The sequence below is a fragment of the Onychostruthus taczanowskii genome, unplaced genomic scaffold, assembly GCF_017590055.1.
Source record: "Onychostruthus taczanowskii isolate IOZ18803 unplaced genomic scaffold, ASM1759005v1 scaffold1, whole genome shotgun sequence".
NCBI lineage: Eukaryota > Metazoa > Chordata > Aves > Passeriformes > Passeridae > Onychostruthus > Onychostruthus taczanowskii.
The window spans coordinates 34,347,425-34,369,900 of NW_024496525.1; the positions used below are offsets into that span (position 1 = coordinate 34,347,425).

The 22,476-nt window shown below is 42.7% G+C and overlaps 1 protein-coding gene across 7 annotated transcripts; it reads left to right on the forward strand.

The window, feature by feature from the left end:
- The first annotated feature begins 3,265 nt into the window (after positions 1-3,265).
- WDR89 (WD repeat domain 89) lies at positions 3,266-21,307 on the forward strand. 7 transcript variants are annotated; one of them, XM_041402441.1, is made up of 4 exons: positions 3,266-3,345; positions 4,625-4,721; positions 7,379-7,532; positions 18,656-21,307. In XM_041402441.1, exon 4 carries the CDS (start codon positions 18,668-18,670, stop codon positions 19,835-19,837), a length of 1,170 nt encoding a protein of 389 aa, XP_041258375.1. In that variant the 5' UTR covers positions 3,266-3,345; positions 4,625-4,721; positions 7,379-7,532; positions 18,656-18,667; the 3' UTR covers positions 19,838-21,307. The 7 variants fall into 7 exon arrangements, with proteins under 7 accessions (XP_041258375.1, XP_041258365.1, XP_041258385.1 ...); XM_041402451.1 differs by lacking the exon at positions 3,266-3,345 and adding an exon at positions 3,375-3,454; XM_041402462.1 differs by lacking the exon at positions 3,266-3,345 and adding an exon at positions 3,385-3,465.
- Positions 21,308-22,476: the final 1,169 nt, after the last annotated feature.

Sequence of the window (22,476 nt, forward strand, 5' to 3'; positions counted from 1 at the left end):
GAAAGACACATCTCTGTTACTGCAGGATGAAGGAAGTTGGCTTAGGTTATGTGAAGTCAGGCACTGCTAACTCTGAGCTGACCTCTAAAAATGGTGTCTTTACCCAACAACTTGACTTTGCAATCAAAACTTCTTTTTATTATAGTATGTAATTAGAGTATATAATTTAATCAGCCCTTGATTTTGGTTTATTAAATGCTTATTCAGCACTAAGTGGCAATTAAGCATTGAAGTGCCTTCAGTGAATCCCAAAACCTGATTATCATCAGTCATAATAAATTTGCCTCACTTGTACATTTTGTCAAGCTCTGCAGATAGAACTGCCAAAAAAATGCCAGAGAGAGGTTTGCAAGCTCCTCCCTCCCCCTTATCCCCAACAAAGAGGAGAACTGACAAGTGAAACCAATGAGCTGTACCTTTTAAAGATGTTAAAAATAAACCACTTTCTCCAGCAAACTGCATTAACTTCTGCTACTTCAGCTGCAGGAATCTGCTGATGGAGTTGTGTTCGCTGATCCCTGGAATGTAACACTTTGTCTCTATGCACATAGGAGCTAATTACAAATCGTTACACTGGAAAAGTTGCAAGCCAAACTACACTGCCACAAAAATAACCTTGGCATATTAGGTAGATGGAAACACACAGGAAAAAAAAAAAAATTCTCATTCCAGACAATTTGCTGTTTGAGTTCTTGACCTCTAGCCTAGAGTACATGACACTGAAACTCAGATTTGTTTAGACTTTGGTTTCTTTTAAGGTGGAGATCTTAAAGATTCCTTTCTCAAAATATCTTTTATGTCTCCAAAGTCAAGTCTGTATCTTTTATGTCTGTCAAAAGTTACAAGTGATCTCTGGAGCATCTGCCCTGCAATTCCTCTGGTAAACTTCACAGCTGCATGGGTACACATCTCCACCTTAAAAGCAGCATTGGTGTGCTACCCAAAAAATGGTATTTTCTGTTAATACAGCTGCACATGTCTGGGAGTACTGGGCACCAAACCCGTGGCTGTAAACTGTGGCTTTCCAGCTGATCTTGCAGCTGTTTTTACCATGTGAACAATGACCAGAAGGTATTTGATGAATTTGTGGCAACTGCCCTGGGGAAACTCAGATGAAAAACTACCAGCTGAAAATCTTATTGTAACACTGGCATTTGCAACACAGTCTTATAATGCATGTTGTGTTCTCAGTGAAATCATCTGCCTCCTGTTTGGAACTCTTCAGAACTAATCTCACCAGTGTGAGCAGACTTGAGCTCTGGGTGACAGCTCGGGCAGGACGAGGCTTCACAAAGAGGGAAAGGTATTTACTATGAAAACATGAGTGTGTCATTTGGGCCTTTGTGCTTTGATGTATCTCGAAATTTTTCTGTGCGCACTGCGCTGTAAAAATGTCAATCAAATAACTGTTAAAGGAACAAAAATAAACCATAAAGGGGCACTTTTCATGGGAGTTCAGTGAGCTGTGCATCTGTGACTCCTCAGGAAAAGTACCTGGTTCTAATAAACTACTCAAAATGTTGCAGTTATCAATAAAGTGGTAATCTCTGCTCACAGACAGATAACTGCACTGGTAGAACATAAATACATGCATTATTTATGTACCTACGTAAGTAGAAACAGTAAAATTAACAGTTATACTGGAGCATGTAGAATTAAAATATTGCACACAGCTAGTGACAGACAAATGAAACTGTCAGTACGTTGAAGTCTTGATTCACTTTCTGCTTTAAGGTGGCATTAGACTGAACCACAAGGTGTGGTTTTTATACTGCTCTATGGTCATTGTCCATGTAACTTCAGCATGTCATTGGGTTTAGCTAAAGCCTTTTTTATCTTGCTAGAACAATACATTGCTCAAATTCTTATTTCCATTTTTAAAAATGGAAGTGCAAACTAAGCTAATGAAAATATTTCTATGTTTAAAAAAAGTCTTGAAATTATTTATTTGTCCATGATATTGGTAATATGATTCGCATAATTTATGAGAAAAGACCATATATGTGGTTTAAACTGCTATGAGAATAAAGGTACAAGTTATTTTCATCACTGAATAACATCCATCCAAGGTTATGGATTAATGCTGCTCAGCAGTGCTGCACAGTAAATTCAGAGTAGAACAAGGAATTTTAAATTAAAAAACTTTGGACAATATAAATAAAACATTAAAAGAAGCAAATATTAGTTATGCCATCTTCCTTTTCATAACCTGGATGAGTTAGCCCAGTAATAGGTAAATAAGAAAAGGAGAGAAAATACTGTTTGGAAGTTTAACTGGAAAAAAAAAAAAGCATCCGGGAAAATCTAATTAACCTTCTTGTCCTTTTTCGTGTTTGGGTCCCTCCTAGGAAATAATGAAATAATCCTGCTGTCCTGGAGGACGCTTGGTAATATGATTCGCATAATTTATGAGAAAAGACCATATATGTGGTTTAAACTGCTATGAGAATAAAGGTACAAGTTATTTTCATCACTGAATAACATCCATCCAAGGTTATGGATTAATGCTGCTCATCAGTTCTGCACAGTAAATTCAGAGCAGAACAAGGAATTTTAAATTAAAAAAACTTGGGACAATATAAATAAAACACTAAAAGAAGCAAATATTAGTTATGCCATCTTCCTTTTCATAACCTGGATGAGTTAGCCCAGTAATAGGTAAATAAGAAAAGGAGAGAAAATACTGTTTGGAAGTTTAACTGGAAAAAAAAAAAAAAGCATCCGGGAAAACCTAATTAACCTTCTTGTCCTTTTTCGTGTTTGGGTCCCTCCTAGGAAATAATGAAATAATCCTGCTGTCCTGGAGGGGGAGGCTCCGTGTCCCACTCCAGAGCCATTCCCGTTTCCGTGCCCGTTCCCGGCGGGGCGCTCCAACCCCGCCATGGCCGAGCGCAGCCGCGCCCGCGGCCCCGGGGCGGGGCTTCCCTGCACCAGCCAATCAGACCGCGCCGATTGTCCAACGACCCCGCCCCTCCGCCTTTGCTCCAATCCCCTTCCCGTGCGTCGTTTCCTTCCCCGCCTCCGTAGACGGAAGATGGCGGCCGCTGCAGCCAATGGGGCGGCGGGGGCGGGGCTGGCAGAGGCCGCGCGGCGGGCACGCGGCAGCTGCCGGGGCTGCTCTGAGGGACCCGGGCCGGGACAGGGACCGGGACACGGACCGGGACAGGACGCACGCGGCAGCTGCCGGGGCGGCTCTGAGGGACCCGGGCCGGGACCGGGACACCGGCAGGGACAGGGACACCGGCAGGGACAGGGACACGGACCGGGACAGGAACACCGGCAGGGACCGGGACCGGGACACGGACCGGGATAGGAACACCGGCAGGGACCGGGATAACGATCGGGGTAAGGAACACCGGCAGGGACAGGGACAGGGACACGGACCGGGACAGGAACACCGGCAGGGACCGGGACCGGGACACGGCGGGGATAAGGAGCGCCGGCAGGGACAGGGGTAAGGATCCGGTAAGGAACACCGGCGGGGACAGAGACCCGTGACACGGCCGGGATAAGGAACACCGACGGGATAGGGATAAGGATCGGGATACACCGGCAGGGATAGGGTTAAAGATCCCGGTAAAGAACACCGGGAGGGACAGGGATCCCATGAAGCGGCCGGGATAAGGATCCAGTAAGGAACACCGGCACGGACAGGGACAGGGATAAGGTACGGGATAAGGAACACCGGCAGGGACAGGGATAACATCGGGATAAGGAGCACCATCAGGGACAGGGATAAGGATCCCAGTAAGGAACACCGGCAGGGACAGGAACAGGGATATAACATCGGGATAAGGAACACCGGCAGGGACAGGGATAAGGATCCGGTAAGGAACACCGGCAGGGTCAGGGATAAGGGTCGGGATAAGGACCACCGGCAGGGACAGGCTGCCCAGGGCAGTGGTGGAATCCCCGTCCCTTGGAGATGCCCAGAGCCCTGTGGATGTGGTGCCTGGGGACACGGTTTGCTGGTGGCATTGGCAGTGCTGGCTTGATGTCTGGACTGGATCACAAATGCTTTTCCAGCCTTAAGGAGTTGTGATTTAATGCAATTTATGTATTAGGAAGTTACGCTGGTGAGCACCCGCTGACCTCACCCGGGTTTGGTGCAGATGGGAATCTTTATTAATGATAGTGACAGTCTAAAACAACAAAAAAACCCCACACCCAAACAAATCTGGAAGAGGTCAGAAGAAGAAATTAAAGTTGCAGTTTGTGTGGTTTTGTTTGGTAGTTTTACTCCTTTGGGGGAAAAAAAGGAAAAGAAACTTTTCTATGGTTTTGAATAAAAAAGTAGTTACAGAAACTACTGCCAAAGCTGTGATATGCATATCCTATTGCACTTCTATTTTATATAATGAACAGAATATCTTTAAGTATACTGTGTTGCAGAATTAACTTTTCCTACAAGATACACAGAGGGGGAGGGGAATTGTCAATTCTGTGTTCTGGCTCATATTGGTTGGAATACTATAATTCTAAATAAATTTTTCCTGGACGTGTTATATACTTGAAAGAATGCAGAAACACAAACTCTTTTCTTAGTATGCTGGTTTTTAGGTCTGTAAAAACTTTGTTCTCAGAACTAAGTTATGTTAATGCCTTTTATTTCCTCATATTTCAGTGGGTTTCCTGCTTGAGAGAATAATCAGATTCAGTGAAGTGTGTGTGCAGAGCAGCTCCTGAAGATAATTGTTCGTGTCAGCAGAGAGATTGAACAGGTTTGTGTTCATGTGAATCCCATGGTTTCTACCTGCTGATTTTACAGCACCTAGAAGTTTGTTTAAAGTTTGCATTTGGTTTCTGTTTGTTTGGAGTTAAAGACTGGTGTAGCTGTTTGTTTTCCTCCAAATATCTTTTTATGGGGTCTAGGAATAGCCCTGTAGGGAAAGGTGGGCCTGGAATTCCTGGGCAGCCTCTGCATACATTGGCATGACCTGGGCCCTGCCTGTTTCTTCTGCAGTCTTAGACCTTCTGGAAATAAATATATTAATTTATTTTTTCCACATAAGAGTTCTTCTGTGCATGGATTGATGATGTTCAGGTGGCTTAAAATGTTTTTTAAAAAAGAGCATAGAATCATAGAATGGTTTGGGTTGAAAGGGACCTTAAATCACCGCATTCCAACCCCCTGCCATGGGCAGGGACACCTTCCACCAGGTTGCTCCAATCTCCATACAAGATTGGCCTTGAACATTCCCAGGAATGGGGCACCAACAGCTGCTCTGGGCAACCTGTGCCAGGGCCTCACCACCCTCACAGGGAAGAAGTTCTTCTTGCCCTCTGTCAGTTTAAATCCATTCCCCCTTGTCCTGTCACTCCAGGCTCTGGTAAATAGTCTCTCTCCATCTTTCTTGCAGGCTCCCTTCAGGTACTGGAAGGCTGCAATTATGTCACCCCAAAGCCTTCTCTTTTCCAGGCTGAGCAATCCCAATTCTCTCAACCTTTCAAGATGAATTTTTTAAAAATGCTTTTTTCTTTCAGTGCATCATTTTTGCAGGGCAGCTCTGGGGTCTGGTCTGTACCTGACTGCGTGGGAGGTCTCCTGAGAGACCAGATGGTAGTTGCCTGCTGGCAGCGTTTTCCAGCTTTGTTGTGCTTTTTACTGGAAGTATAAAAAATAATGGTATTTTCAAGCTTTTCTGGAGCAAAAAAAAAAAAAAGAAAAATGAGCAAAACAGAAGGAAATCAGCACTACCCTGCTGCTCAGCTGTGTTGATACCAAGCTGCTTCTGCAGACAATCTAAAACTTTGGTTTATTTGGTGCATGAAAAGATGTTTTTTATAGGGCTCAGCTTCTCCTGTGTGAGGACAAGCCCATTAGTGGCTTTCACAGCAGACATTAAAAAGAAGCATTGAGAATTGTGAATCAGGGTCTTGGCAAGGTTTTGGAGTGTGCTTTTGCACTCTAGAGCAGTTCAGGTGCAAGATGGGCAATGGAGGATATAAGAAAAGCAGAAAAAGAGCATATTGCCCAATCCCTTGTGGGGTTAGGAAATTCAGCCTCAAATGTGCCTTTGCCCTCCTCAGAGACCTTCACCCTGACCCACCACCCACTTCTCCTTCATCTCTTCTGCTTCTCATGTCCCTGCAACTGTCCCCTTTCCTTCAACAGAGGAGTTAAAAGAGTTACATAAATTCTTGCTGGTGCATTTTCCTCTCTTATTTCCTCCTGCATTTAATTTGGGGCTGGTTAGTTAAATGCATGTGGAGGTAACTTCTGCACATGACTGAGACAGTGCTTTTTTAGCTTCTTAAGTGAGTGAAGGTGGAGGGACTGGGAAATGGGATAGAGATGGATGCTTTGGTAAATAAAGCTCCAGACTGGGAGTGAAGGATGTCTGATGCCAGAATATTGCCTTGGTTGAATTGTTCCTATGATGTATTTTTGCCTTAGCTGATATTTCAATGCAAGTTTTAACAAAATATTTCAGTGAGAAGGAAGCAGGAAGTGGGGGTGGGAAAGAAGCAGCTCAGCCAGTGTACAGGGCTGTAAAAATCACACTCAAATTGCAGCAGCACAAACACTGGGTAATTCCATGAGGCTGTTCTGAAGGTCCCAGCATAGAATGTGTTTTCTGTCTAGGTCTTATAGATTGAGTCTTTTCAACAACCAAAATAATTTAGAAGTGTTGGCAGGAAGCAAATATTTGCAGCTGTCCATTTTCCAAGTCTATATTATGCTATCAACTCTTCAGTCTGATAAATTTTGATTCTGTTTCTGTCAGGTGTTAAAGTCCAGAAGGACTATTACATTATCTAGTCTGATCTCCTTTGCAACATAACCCATCTGTACTGTTGTTTATACCCTTTACAGACTGGAATTGATCACCCCTTCTTCACATTCATCTGAAAGCCCTTCTTCCAGATTGTTAATATTATCAGGGTTTTGTATTGTTTTTTATCACACTGTTTGTATTGCTGAAAATGTTTTGAGGTTAATGTTTAGTTTGAGACTAAAACTTGAGTTTGTTTTCCTCTTTGAGATTTGTTTTATATGAGAATGCACTGTGGCCTTGAAAGGGCACTTGCTAGATTTTTTTAATTCTGTATTTTTCCAGATAAATGAAAGCCTAATAAAAATCAAAATGAAAGGGTTCTTTGTTTAACATGGCAACTGAATTTTAGCTGTAAAAATGCAGGTGAATTAAAGCACTCTTAGTTCTTATGCTGACTTTAATTAAATTATGCAAATCCAAAATTAAAGTAAAATGATTGTTTTGCTGTATTGTTTATAACCTTTCTTGCAATTGCTTTATTTCTTCAGCAGAAACTTGATTTTTTTTTTGTGTTTTTAACTGATTAACAACTTTTCACTTGCAGCTCTCTGCAGTTCACTGTAACTACTGAATCTTTTTTCTGCTGCTTGTTATTTCAGGGCAAAACCATTGCTCAGCTTCTCATTAAAAATAAGATACAAAAGTGCTGTACAATTGGTGAGCAGTTAAATTGGTGAGAAGGCAGCTCAGCATTAAGTTAAAATTGGCAAACTGGAGTTGTATGCTGGCAGTACCTGGAATAGGAAGCTTCAGGTATTGTTCACTTTTCAGTAATTTGGGGATCTTTTCATAATAATAATTTGTGTACCTTTGTTGCTATGGGAATGAGTGGGAGGGCTGGAATTAAGTGCTATTACTCCTTTGTGCAATCAGAAGGGACAAGCAGCTGTGAAAGCAAAATTTCTTGTTTAGAAACACACAGCTCTTAGTAGCAGTTCTAACTGACTTCAGTTTTTGTGCAGTTCATGAAGGAGTTTTTTGAGGTAAGAGGATTTGATTTCAGTTTATTCAATGTCTGCCAGGATATATAAGGAAATACATGACTCAGTTTTGAAAGGAAGAAAAACAGATCTAAAGAAAAGTTAATTCTAGTGGTTTAATGTCTTGGGCAACTATTACTTTAGATGTGCATTGAACACTCCTGCTTCAGGAGTGTTTGTGGGAGTTAGATATGAGTGGAAGAGGTTGAGAGAGGAAGGGTTTTGTAGTTGCTGGCTTTGGTTTGTTGGTCCCTCTTCCCTAGGAAATGTGAGTGCTGGGTGTTTCTGAGCTCAGCACTTGTGGATGCTGCAAGAGCAAATACAAATGCACACAGGTCAGTCATTCCCTGTGTGTTTATGTGTGCCTTTCATGGGCACATGAGCTGTATCTCGCATTGTTATCAAGTCTGAATGATCCGGATCTGTGGATTAAAATCACCAAATGAGACTTTAATAAAGAACGTGTGTATTGTTAACCTCTGATGAAGTCGTGGCGTAGTTCAGTTTGGTTGGGTTTTTTTTCCCTTCTGTTTTTTCTGCTAGATAGCTCTAAGTGAAGAGTGTGATTTTTGGTTAACGGTCTGATTTGAGGAACAGAGGCTTTTAAAAGGAAGAAAAAAACATACTGGTGCTTTATTAATGCCCGGGTTGTTTATTGTTATTATTATTGTTGTTGTTATTATTACTATTATTATTTATTTATGTATTTATTTATTTTATTATTATTATTACTGGCTGGGGTAAATCGCGATCCCGGTCTGCGCTGCTCTGCGGCGGTCCCTGGCGACACCCGGTGGCCGGGAGCGGAATGACAGCCGCGGTCTGTCCCAGATTTTTGGGCTTTTCCACCCAAACCCTCGGCGCTGGGCGTGCCTGCGTGGAGGGCACGCTCAGCTCCTTAGGCTGCTGTCCCCACAGTTCTAGGAGACAGGCCACCCTAAGCTGGAAGCTGCGTGCTCTCTGTGCACACACATGCCCTCTTACTAAATTCCTAATGCTGCTTTTGGAGCTATGGACTGAGCAAATACTGCGGCTTGCTGTTATCTGCCTGGCAGTGTGGTATCTTCCAGAAAGGAATAATGAGCCAGCTTATCTCAGAGTTGCTTGGTTCTCAGTCTGCCTTCCTCTTTGGGTTCTTTGCTGTGCAAGGACAGTGGTGGGTGCCAGGCTGGCGGGGTTATAAAAGCAGATGAAGACAGTTAAAGTTTTTACCCCCACTGTTATAACTGGGAAGTATTTTGTAAGATAAACTTTATGATTTCTGCTCCATATTTTATTTATGGTCAGTTTATACTTTTAAACTCTTGTGCCAGTATTGTTCTTGAGTAGCTCCCCTCCCTCCCCAGCATTTATTCCTTTGATGTATTTGTAGATAGTAATTGTATCCCCTTCAGTCTCTGTCTTTGCCAAGCTACACAAGGCAAAGCATCCAGCTACTTCTTGTAAATAAACAGTCCATTACCTGCATCATCTCACCCTTCCTTCTCTGCACTTGATTATGGCTTAGCTACCAAGACCTTGGCCTCGGCAAAGGGCACTGCTGGGAGCCTGCTATGACCCTGTGAAATGTGGGTTTACTTAAGCATTGAGAACAAACATGGCTTGAGAGCAGGGTTATTAAAATGCAAAAAGCTCTCGACTTTGCTTTTTATCCCTGCATTATTTTGGGGCAGCAGGCTGCTGAAGGCGTTGGAAAGGTGTTTGAGGAACTCAGAAAATAAAGTTCCCCACCTAGGTCTTCAGGGTTTGTGGGTCCTAACAAAAACATGGAGTTCTGGTTTTGCCAGCAGGGATTGTCTGTGCTGCTGCATGCAGAAGATCTCTTGATCAGAGAGTCTGGAGTATCAATACCTGCCCATTTTCTCCTTTGTCCTTCCCTTTCATGATTTTATTTCTTGTGACTGAGTCCTAAATCACTTAAAGAGTGAAAAAACAGTTGAACGTGAACTTCCAGTGGAGCATGGAAAATCACTGTGCATTTGAGTGCCATGAAAAGTAAAAGCTGATTTTTTTTTTAAATCTTTTATGGCATTGGTAAAGCTGCTGCTGAGTTCTGTGTATGGCTCAAGAGTAAGCAGTGTCTAAAGGCTCCTGAAAACAAAGTGCTGAAGAGAGTGCCTTTTATGGCTTCAATGTCCACATCCTCAACGCCTTAGCATCTTTTGTGGAGACTCAAAAGTGAATTCTCCTGATCAGGATGAAGGCAACATAGCTCTGAATCCCTTTATTTCAGCCTCTTCCATCTTCCTGTTGTCACTTAGATGACATCTTTTCCTTTTGTCTGCTACAAAGCATTGAAAATTGAGCTTAGGGCATGATAAAGATTCAGCAGAGCCTCCAGCTGTCAGCCTGTGCACAAAGAGCATGTTTTGGAAACTGATAGTCTGTGAACTGTCACGGGTGCACAGGGGTCTCAGGTTTCTCTTGTTGCTTTGAAACTGGAGAGGGTCTGACAAATTACCTTGACGTGGGGATGTTCTGGAGTAGCTAAATATAAAAAAAAAAAGGATATTGTGGGATGTGACTGGCAGAGACACCTTAGTGATCTGCAAGTTCTGGGGAAGCAGATGAGGAAAAGGAGAAGTCATTTTCCCTGCGTGGGCTTGGCAGATGTTTGTGCCTGTGGAATAGACCTGGAACTGCAGAGAATTGCTTGGGCAGTGGTGTTAGAGTGGGGCTGAGAACTACCAAGCACAAAAGTGTTGTTTATCTTGTATTCCCCTACATGTGCATGTGTAGGGGAATCTTCTTATCTGTTCAGCAGTGACTGATTTAAGCTTGGGTTGTTAAGAAAAGAGTCCTGAAAACATAATAGCTTGTGTTTTGAGGAATGAGCTCTGATAATGAAGTGTACTTAAGGTAAATTACTGTTGTGAAAGAATTTATGAAGTATTCCAGTAAATAAAACATTGACTTTATCTCATTGTAGGTATTTTGGCACCAGTGTGTGGTAGTGGAAACTCTTTTTCCAGTTACAGCAAAGTTTCATTATATCCTTTTATTATGGTTGCTGCTAAATTCAGGCTGAAATTTCCCAGACTTCCTGTGGTGTAGAAATAAATTATTTGGAAGAATTTCAGCAAGTTTTATTAATCATTGGGAAGACTTCTTACTTATTTCCAGGTTTCTTCTATAGGAGGATGCTGGTAGTAAGTGGCAGTGTCTAAATTGAAGGAAATAAATGGTGTTGTTTCAGAGTCACTAAATTATTCATGCAGCTGTGCAAGTAATTTTTTCCTTTCACCTTTCTCTGTAGGGTGGATCACTGGTGTTGTCCGTTCATGTGGTGTTTTGTTCAGCTTAAAATGGCCCTGAAATTCATCACCCTTGGAGTCCTTTCTTGTAATCCCAAACTTGAAAGGGCATCAGAGCACTTTCTGACTGTGGAATTTGCAGGTGCACCACGGTGTCACAGTGACTTCTGCATTATATCTTGTAGTGTAGACATTCAGAACAGGGCTTTTTGTGTGAAAGTGTGCTGCTGACTGTACTCACTAATGTTTGTGTGCACAAGGATTGTGAGTTGGGCAAACACTCTCCTTGTTTCACTGATTGGGAAAGCGAGGAGTGAATGTTGGTCCTTGCTGGGAATTGCTCAGCAAGCTGTTCTGCCACAGTCAGGACTGGGAAGTGTTTGTAGGCCAGGCTCTTGTTCAAATCCACTTAGGTAAATACTTTATTTCTGTCTGATTTGAGATGACCATCTCAGTGCATAGCTCTAGTGCAAAGTCAGACAGCAAAGCTGTTGGACCTCTTCACAAAGGAAAATGCTGTTGGTGAGCATGACCCTCCTCTGAGCTGCTCGTGGCTGCTGTGTTGAAGTGTGAATGGATCAAAACTTAATGCTACATGCAGGTGACCATTGTACCCTCTGTGTTTGATTTCCAGCAGCTGTGTCTGTCTGTTATTTGAGAGGCTGATTAGTCCTGGATCTTCTTTCCTGTGTTTGTGGTCACAAGAAGTCATCTCAGTGTGATGTGTTTGGTGGGAGGTGCTCGCAGGAGAAAGGAAATGACTTTTCTGTGGTGCCTGTGGTCTGATGAGATAAGCACAAGTGCAGAAGGCTGAGACTTGGATTCTCTTCAAGGTTTGTAGCAGACTGGCAGGATAGCTGTGATTCCACTACAGGCAGCAGGCACAAGCCTAATCTTTGACCCCCATGTCTCAGTGCAAAAACCAGAGCCCAGCACTAGGACAGTTTCCCTGTTCTCCAGAATCCATTTGTTGTTCACCTCTCCAGAAGCTTCTGAGAGTGCAATTTGGGCATAGATGAGCTTTCAGAGTGTCTTTAAAGACAGTATTCTGTGCCAGGAAAAAAAAAAAAAAGAAGAAAACATAATTTATAGAATTTAGAATACAAATAGCCTAATTGCAGTATCTCTTTCTGTAATTTACCCTTTGCCTGGGACCCTTTCAGACCTGCTTTTATGAAATAGGATTGCTTCTGCTGCAGCTTGATCTGAGAATAGCCATGAGAGCAAAATAGAGCATCTCTTATCCTCTTATTACTCCTTTATTGGATGACCACCTCACCCACACCTGGATGCAGTCAGTCACATCCTCTGCCTGCTGAGGTCACTACAAGGAAAGCTCCCCCTCACAGGGAGGTTCTTGGCTGGGTCCAGCTGCTCATGGCAGAGTGGGATTTCAGGGACAGCTTCCTTTGTGGCTCCTCTGTTAGTAGGACTGTGTCACAGGCATGGAATTGGATGAAAAGAGAAGATTGAAAAGGGATATTCTCCAATGTGTTTGAATCATTGTTTTACACAGTTTCTTAGAGTATTTAGAAACTGTGTTTCCCATGTTTGTGTCAGGGTCTTCTAAATTGTTCTAGAGAAGGTAGGTTAGCAATCTGAGCATCATATTTTTAAAAAATTGCCTTAATTTTGAAGCCAAAATTTGCAATTTGGCACTTCTATTATTTTATATAGTGCTTTCTAGTTTATTTGAGTTTTTTATTTGTAGATTGGATTATTCTACATTTTTTCAATTGGTCATCTGATATTCTCTTTGGTTCATGTGTTTTTGTCAGTAGGCTTTGAATTACTGAAGCTTGAATGTTAATTGCACATTGGACCTGAAGGCATGCCTAAATGTTCTAGATCTCTGTAGATCTCCACCATATTTTCCAGCGTTGGATGCAAAATCAGGATAGATCTTTCTAGTTTGAATGCAGAATCTTACACCAAACAAAAAAAAAATTTGAAAGTTTTCTTTTGATGAAAATAGTCACTGTATGGTTTTTGTGATCTATGCATTTAAAGCTATGCTTGATCCAGTTCAGAAGTTGTTTTTGCATTCTCTCTATGGATGCCCAGTATAATATTCAAAAACGGTTTTGTTTCTGCATTGATGTGAACAGTTGCTTATGTCCCCAAAAGATGAATTCAGAACAGTTGTAGTTTCCATTTAATTTTTTTTTAAATTATTGAATCCCAAAGCACTGAGCACCTGGGCCTTTTTCCCTTTATTCTCTCCTACCTCTGACTCTTACTTTTTCCCTCCAGCCAATGCTGTTTAAGGCCATTTCCTTGGTTCTCTCTCCCACCTACAGCTCCTCTCTCCACTGCTAAACAGGATTGTACCCCAAAGCTCAGTCCTGGTGGGAGGGCACAAATTGATTTCATGAAAGGCAAGTAGCTTGGTAGACCTAATGTTTTTGATCTTCCCATAGATTTTGTGTTTTATCTTTTTCCTCCTTTTTATTCTTCTGATACAATTTTCTCTGTACTGCAAATGAAGAATTACACGGAGCTTCTTTCTGACTGTGCCTTACATTTGGAAGCGAGATGTAGCTGATTGGAGAGGATGAAATAATTCTCTTGGCAGTTACATCTTGTCTCTGCACTTTAGCATAGCCTCTCGTGCATTTTATTCCCTTCCTGCCTGATGACTAAATGCTCTTTGCCTTCAGCAGGCTTTATGGGAATGCTGGAAAAACCCCTTCTCACTCTGCTTGGGTGAAACAACAAACCCAGCTATGGGAGAGTGCGTGTTGGAGAAACTGAGCGTTCCTGAGGGGTTTTTGTGCTTCCCCTCTGTGCTCAGGTCATGTGCTGGTCTGTCTTCTGCTGGGGAGTGGTGCCAGTGGGGAGAGGTCTCTGCAGAATGCTGTGTGTTTTCCCTGCACTGGGGCAGTGCAGCACTGCTGTGCTCTCCCTGCCCTGGGGCAGTGCAGCACTGCTGTGTTCTCCCTGCACTGGGGCAGTGCAGCACTGCTGTGTTCTCCCTGCCCTGGGGCAGTGCAGCACTGCTGTGCTCTCCCTGCACTGGGGCAGTGCAGCACTGCTGTGTTCTCCCTGCCCTGGCAGCTCTGCTCCCCAGTGCAATCCACATGTCCTGTGCATGCACGAGCAGCCTCCCGCTGCTCAGAGCTCTGGGTTTGTTCTCAGCTTGCTCTGGAACTTGTAATAATTGTGAAAATAAAGGGAGGGTCTGTTTGTATTGTTTGTGGTAGAAAAGAACAGTTCAAGATTTCATCTGCTGCTGTTCGGATCCCTTGCTATTTTTGGTATTTGACCTCGCAGAGAAGATTGCCAGAACTACAGGTCTTTTTCATTTTTATTACGTGTTTCTGCCCTCCTACTCGTAAGTTACTCTTACGTTAGTGATTAAATCTTTGAGAATGTGCCATTTTTCCACATTTTTCCTTGTATTTTTCAAAGGAAAAGCTGTGTTTCTGTATATTTTTGAGCTAACATTCCCTTTTGGAAAGGAGAACTATGCAACTTGGCAGCATCTTCTGTACACCACTCAAAGGAAAAGGGAAATAACTTATGATTTGCTGGTTTATCTTTTGAAAAACATTCTGGATTGAAGAGGACTGATGAGCCTGTTGGCTTGAACTGAAGCTGCAACGATTAGAATGTTAGTCAAACAGCACAGCAGTAAGTGCTGGGACAATGTTAAGTTTAGTTTGTGCAGATAGGTGTTTGCTTTTCATTTCTCCACCATTGGAAAGGGCTGCCTTTAGCACAGCTGTCTGCTTCTAGTCTTGCTGTGTGGTTGTTTCCACACTCCACCAGTAAAAAGCACATAACAAAGGCATCTGGAAATCCTGTCCTGCCTCTTTGGCATCACTTCCACTTCGTGCCTTCTATTCTAAACATTGAGTTTATTTCTTTTTTAAAGGAGCCTTGTAGGATGCCCTGGAGGTCAAAATTTTTTAAGTTATTTCAGAGAATGGTATTTTTTCTGAGTTCCCAAGATGTAATGAGTTTTGAGTGTCCTTCCAGAAGCTTATTGTTTCTGGTAGTTGTGGTATCCAGGAGATGTGCAGGGGTTGCATGTAAGTGTGTACTTAATTCATAGAACACATCCATCTGAGTGTTGTTCCAGGTCTGATAGAAGTTTCAGGTTTAATTTATAAAAAGTGGCTTTTCCTGGCTCGGGGGGTGCAGGTGTGGATGCAGCTGAAAGATTCAGCTGTTCCACGTAAGGCATGGTGATCCCTAAGGATGGGATTCACCTCTGGGTCAAGCACAAGTGAGTGCCAGAGCCAGACACCTTCAGCCAGGTGCTGGTGTGTCATCCCACTGGTGGAGGTTCCTGGCACCTTGACGTCCCCTGGATTTTGTCAGTGTTGAGACTATAGATCCAGACTTGGCTGGAGAAACTGAAAAACCTGAATTTAATGAATTAACTCACATTCTGAGCAGAGGAGGATCCATGGGGAAAGAAGAGCTTTTGGCCAGTGCCCTCTGTGATTTTTTTCTGAGACTGGAGTAGTCCAAGAGCAAGCTGTTGGTAAGAGTCTTTGTGTCAGAGACTTTGTCATACAAACAAAGTTCTTCTCTCTGATCATCACAACTGGCTGTTGTGCTGTGTCCCAAATGTTTCAAAGACTCTGATTTTGCCAAAGGATTCTTTGGAAAACAGATACCTCTGTTGTTGAACTTAAGGAACTGAAAGTGCTTCAGTGCAGAGGACCATGTGCTCTGTAGGTGGCTGCAGTCCAGTGCTTAGTTATCTTCTATTGTGTTTGGAAGACCATTGTTTCCTATTTGTCTCATAAATTTAACACAGATCCTATTCCTGCCATTTAAACTTTCCCATCAAAATACAACAGTGACTTCCCCTTCTGAAAAGGAAGGGCTGGCAGCTACACCCTGAAGTTTGAGCATGAATTGTTTATATAACCTTCAATCACAATTTCATAATAGTCTGAAGATTTTCTTGCTAAAGCAGACATTTTACTGAGTTTTTAGCAAAAACCTGGCTGCCATCGAACACAAGTCTGAGTTGTTGCAGTGGAAATAGAATTGAACCTTCACCTTCCTGATGGCAGAAATTGCATTTCTGTCTGAAAACATGAACATCATTTTCTGGTATTTCAGAATAGCTGTAGTTTAAGTCATTCTGGGCAAAAGCTTAGGAGTTGTGTTGAGCTAATTTTATTTCCCAGAAAATATTATTAAAACTGAATGAACCTCCTTTTGCAGACTCTGGCTTTTTACAGCTGCTGGGTATTTGCAGAGTTCCCTCACCTTCCCCAGCAGTAAAAGCTCTGACATGAGTGTTGTAGAAACTGCTTATTGAAAGATACTCTCTATCATAGTCAGTAATATTTAAACAACTGCAGCTTGCCTTCCAAATGGATGACATTTGTCAGGAACGTGTCTGTTTGGGTTTACTTGGCCTTTTGAGCAGACTAAGTCTGAATATTTAGAGCTTTAAATTCAGGTCAGCTTGGAAAACTATATTTTTCTTACAAGAAATTTACAGAGAGAACTAGATTTTTTTAGTAACCATAGCACTGCAGGAGAGCTGGTTTATGAAAACTCCTTTCTCCACCCTCAAGCATGTGTGTTTGAAACTCTATTTAAATAGAAGCTTCCATTGTAATTCTTCAGTAAATTGAATTAAGCAGTTTTCCTAATTAATAATGTTAAAAATATTTTATTTCTTCAGTTAATATTATTCATTTGCATGGCTGTTTAACAGTTTTGTGTTCAAGCAGCATAGCAAACAGCATTTGAGAGCAGTTGGCTTTATGTAATAGTTCTAGTAAAAGCTTGTTTCATTTGAGGACATACCCAGAAAAGTAAGGAAGGAACAAGTTCTGTGGGTAGGTTGTGCACAGGGTAATGCCAGAAAACACGTTGAACTTCTTTGCTTCAGAGGGGGAAGGAGTTTCCACAGGATGTCTGCATTTTATGGCAAAAATGACTGGTAGATGTGCTCTGAAAGGTTGCTTTGATGTAGAAGATCAACCTGGGGACCTCATTGTCAGGATATTGCTGAAGCAAATCGCTTAGTGAGATTATTTGTGACTTGGGAATTAAGTTTTTATGTGTGCCTGCTTAAGCTGTTTTTTAAGAATTTGCTGGTTTGTCACATGGTGTCATGAATATTTGTGTACACCAAACCAGAGGAGGGAAAGCAAACCCTTGAAACCACAAACAACTCCAAGAAGAAAAAAAAAATCAGAATGCAGCTTTGTCATAGCAACTTCTCTTTTGTTTTTAGTCTCTCATGGGCAGTTAAAATAATGGCAACTAAAGAAAGTAATACATGGAAGCTTGCACATTCCACCTCTAAAAATCCAGCCTGGAGAATTTGCAGAAAAATTGATGATAGAACAGCTGGGAAGGCATGAGAATATTTTCTCACATTCTGTGTCTGCCTGATTTTTATTCCATTTCTCTTTGTTTTTTGGTTTTTTTTTTTTTTTTTTTAAGGGTCATTTCATGCGTATAGTACCTGGGATTGGCTGCTGGTCCAGACCTTAAGGAGATATCAGTACCAGTGAGAAATCACTGGAGTGTTGACCCCTTAAAACCTGCTGTCATTCCCTGAATGTTTTGGTTTGTATTCTTTTTAAATGCAGAATAGTGGTCTCATTGAACCTGTGTTTTTGACAGAAGTGGATGACTGTAGTAACATACCTACATCTTCCTTTAAAAAGTGGTTGTACTTTGTGAACCACTAAAACCATTGCAAATATCCCTTTAAAGTGTAAATGCTGCTGTGCTTTTCCTGACTCTGAATTGATGGAGTCTTTACTGCAATTACAGAATAGAAGTTTCTGTTGTGTTATAGAAAGGAAAAGTAAGTTTTTATTTTTTTTTAGGGCATATTTTCAAAGTGAATCTGTGAGAGAATCCAAAAGAATTTTGTTTAATTTTGGTTTTGCTGGGTAAAGTTTGCATTTGTGTGCATTGCTGAAATAGTTTGGGTTTCTAGAAGGGTTCAGTAGTGCCAGAGAGGAATTGCCTCTGAAGGGAAGATTTTTATCAGCTGCACTAAAAGTCAGTGTTCTGTGGTTTTACAGGAGGCTCAGAAAACACCAAAGTGCTTAATTGCAGTGAATTCCACAGGTCACATCTCCTGTTTAGGTGGTCCCTGAAATGCTGGCAGGTGTTTCTCTGCGTCATTGGGCACCTAAATACTTGTAAAATTACCTCACCAGGCCATTTCAGGCTGTAGTGCTGTGTAATTTTGGTCTTGTTCTCTGCCTCCTCTGGGCATGTCCCTCAGCACAGAAGTTCACTGTTTGTGGGCTGTGCTTCCCAGAACAAAACTTGTTTCTCCTCAGGTAGAGGGGGTGACTTCATTTTGTTTCCACTTGTGGAGAACATCGTGTTCCTTTATAAAAATAATAAAGCAAATTTAGCTAAGTGACTTCCCCAGGATTCCCAGATAGACTGTTTAATCTGTTAAGGGGATTATCTGGTGTAGTGCTTACAGACACGAGAGACTGAGCTCCTTGGATCGGGGAGCCTTTCCTGTCCTGTGTTCCTGTGAATGGAGTTGTGGTGGGGAGGACATCGGGATAATTGAATTTTAGCTCCGTGCATCACCTCTGCGCAAGATGTTTCCTTGTAAGTCTTTTTAAAGGTAACACTGTTGAAGAATGTTGTAATTAAAGCTCTCCTTGGCTTTTATTTGTTGCAGGTTTCTGGTGAGATGACGGCACTGGAGAAGGTGGAGGAGCAGCTGGCGGGGCTGCGCATAGCCAGGCGCTGCGTGCCCAGCGAGGAGCCCGCCTACCTGCTGGACATCCACACCTCCAGAGCTGCCCAGCCCGGGGGCAGCCGCTTGGTGGCCGTTTCCTGCTCCAATGAATCCATCAGGGTGTACGACAGGGAGACGCTGGGCTTCCTGCGGGAATACCGCGGCCACGCCGGCGTCCTCAGCGGGGTCAGGTTTGCGCACACGTGCGACAGCGTGGTGTTCTCAGCCTGCAGCCAGGGCACCGTCAAGTGCTGGGATGTTCGCTCAGCCACGCAGAAGCCCGTGCAGGTGTTCAGTGGTTATCCTTCCAACGTCTTCATCAGCTTCGACGTCAGCTGCAGCGACCTCATCGTTTGTGCCGGAACGGAGAAAGTTGAAAAGGACACGTTTCTGGTGTTTTGGGATGCAAGAGGAGTTACAGACTGTGCCAGTGCCGCTAAAGAGCCCTTGGGAGTCTATTCTGAAAGTCACAATGATGACATCACCAAAATCTGTTTTCATCCTAACGAACCCAATTTGGTCGTGTCTGGGTCAACCGATGGCTTGGTGAACGTGTTTGACATCAACAAGGATAATGAAGATGATGCTTTGATATCAACTTGCAATTCAGATTCATCCGTGAGTTCTCTTGGCTGGTCTGGGGAGGACTACAAACAGGTCTATTGCATGACACACGATGAGGGGTTCTGCTGGTGGGACATGGCTCAGCTGGACACCGAGGAGCCGATAACCCTGCTGCACGTTCTGGATGTCAGAGAGTCAGTCTGCGCTGAAAACCACGGCCTGCATTACCTGGTGGGTGGCTTGTACCACGAAAAGGCAGGGAAGCTCTTCCTGATTGGGGGAACCTCCACAGGAGACATCCACCTGATCAGCTGCAGCACTGCTGGCCTGAGCCTGGTGGGGACCCTGTGTGGGGGACACTCGGCCACCGTCCGCTCCTTCTGCTGGAGCCCCACGGATGAGTCTCTGCTGACGGGTGGAGAGGATGCTCAGCTGTTGCTATGGAAACCTGGGGCTGTGGAAAGGTCCCTCACAAAGAAAGCATCTCTGAAGATCTCTTCTTCCGTGCAGAAGAGAGTGAGAGTTCACAACACCTCCCTCAAAAGCAGGAAAAAGTGAATTGCCTGAAGTGAGAATCTCTGCTGTGTAGAGCGTTCCTGGTGTTTAATCTCTCTAGGCAATACTTGGCCCTGTTTTATTTGGAGGTTTTCTGTGGAAAGAACTGTGGTGCTTGAATTCCCCCTGGGAATGTATTTCAGTCATCAGAAGAATGCCTTTTATTTTTTTTAAGTTGCTAATATTAATCAGACAAGAGTAAATGTTTGCTCCTGAGTTCTTGAGCAACAGATGCTAAGTCATATTATATAAAACTGTTTCTGTGGTTATTTAATGTCTCAGACAATGTTTTAAATGTGTAATACAGGCCTATGGCTTGCATAGTTTGTTACCTTCCCAATGATATTCCTCCGGCACATTTCAACAGCTTTTGTATTCCATGCTGTATTCTGCTTTCTTCACAGAAAACTTAATGAAATTGCTCAATTTAGTAAAAGATTTTATGTCACATCTTAATGCCTGAAGGAATTACTTCTTGATGAAACAGAAAATAAGTAGTTTTGCACTGTCACATCACTGGTTTAGAACAAGCTCATAAAGAAGCAGCTGATAGAGCCATCTTTTTCATAGCAGATATGAATGTATTCAACCAAACAGCAGCTAATTTGTATGAGTGTGAGAACTGTTCAACAGGCATTATTTCCTTCATGAAAATACCCAAGAATTTTGCAAGCAGCTTCATTCTCTCCTCCTAAGTGCACCTGGAAGACTGGGTAGATCTTTGGTGGGTTGGAGAAATTGATGGGTGTAATTACACCAGTGGTGTTTAAAATCCCAAACACTGATTTGAAAGAAACTGGTGTCACATGCTCAGTGGGGATGTTGAAACCCAAAAATGAACACTGCCTTATGGAGGAACAGACTGATATGAGGAGACTTTACCAAAACCTTTTAGAGGTTGGCTGGGTCCTTTAAGAAAGTTTCTCTCTGCAGAGAGGTTTATGTTTGGACATCTCCCCAGGAGAGCTTTGTTTTATTATTCCACCAAATAGCCATTGAGTGCAAAACCAGCCCTGTACTTGTAAAATGGCTGAGACTTCATGCTTCTTCTGCTTTGCTGGCAGACTCCAACCTGTGCTCCTGGCTCTGCACACACACTCACCTCCAGCCTTCCCAGGAGCACTGCAGGCAAATGGTGATGGTATTTAGGCTGTAGTTACACATGTGCACTACAACTGAAACCAGCACCGCAGTATATTTAAGAATTGCTCTCTTATAGATTAGCTGGCAGAGGATTTAAGAGGGGTTGGGTTTATTTTTTTTCCCTTGAGGGTGGATGGGCAATTCTTTCAGAACAACTCCTGAACATCAGGTTTAGAAGATTATCCTGGAGTTTAGAAACAGTTTCTGAGGTACAGAACATACTCTAGTGTGTGGTTACAGCTGTGCTGAAGATGCCTGAATCATCTCTGGAATTGAATCCTTTTCAACCACAAGTATTGAGTTTCCACATGACTTTTCACAAACTGTTAATACCCTTTAGCCACAACTGTGAATCCATTGTTGGTTTGGGTTTGCCTGTTGGTGATAAGTGAGATGATTCACTTGGTTTTGTTACTGCTGATTATTTAAAACTGCATCTTCAATTTGAAAATCACAGCTCTCTACACCTTTTTTTTGGTCACTTGTGTTAAATTAATGTTCTCGGACAGCAGCACGGCAGTTCCCAACATCTTTATCTGTTGCTTTCCAGATCACATTGTGCTATTTTGAGATGAGGTGGGCAGTGAGTGTCAGGGCTGTCTTGCACCTGGATCATGTGCCCTCTCAAGATTTGTTATCCCAGGTCACTGTTTTGTTGCCTGTTGTGTGAGTGGACCAAGAGCTTCAGACTCTGAATTCACTGTAAAGCCCTCATGGACCTGACTTGGTTCAGTGCCAAATTGGGGGTGGGGGACTGAAGGGTGATTCTGAGACCTATTTCATTGCAGGTACCCAGTGTGTAACTTGCTTTTTAGATGTTTATCCACTCTTTCCCTGGTATCTTGACACATTCATTGGAGTAAAGTCATTGGGTCTGTCTCATGCTTGATTTCTCGAAGACAGGTTTGTGTGCACGTAGAGAAATGCACAGAGAGGGAGCTTGTGCTTGCCCCACTTGCTTTCAAGTGTCTGCTGAGTGAAATTCCAGTGTGCTGTGCCAGCTGCCTCTGAATTAAAGCAGCAGAGGTGGGAGTTCTGGGACTGAAGAGTTTGCAGTATGCAACGTGTGCCTGTTGTCTTGTTTCTGGATTAGGTGGATATTGATTTGTTCTGTATCAGTCACAGCTGAAGCCATTATTTTCTCTGGGAAGCTGATTTCTCCCTTTTACGTGCATAACAGAAATAGCAGCAGAAGGGAAAAAAAATGTGTGTCTGTGTCTTGAAATTCTGCAAAGGCACAGCAGCTGTCACGAGACTGAGGCTTGTGTTGCCTCTGAAAATACTCAGTTTTGTTGTTCCTCTTTTTCTTTTGTGTTGACTTAATTTCAGGTTAATACCCACAAAATAAACATAGATGGAAACCACATGTGAACAAGTAATTAGCAATGCTTGCTTCTGTAGGCTGCAGACACTATTTCATAGACAGAGCACAGGCAAAATCCATGTGTGATGACATAAATAATAATAGACTCAAAATCAGGTTAACTTGTCCAACAGTA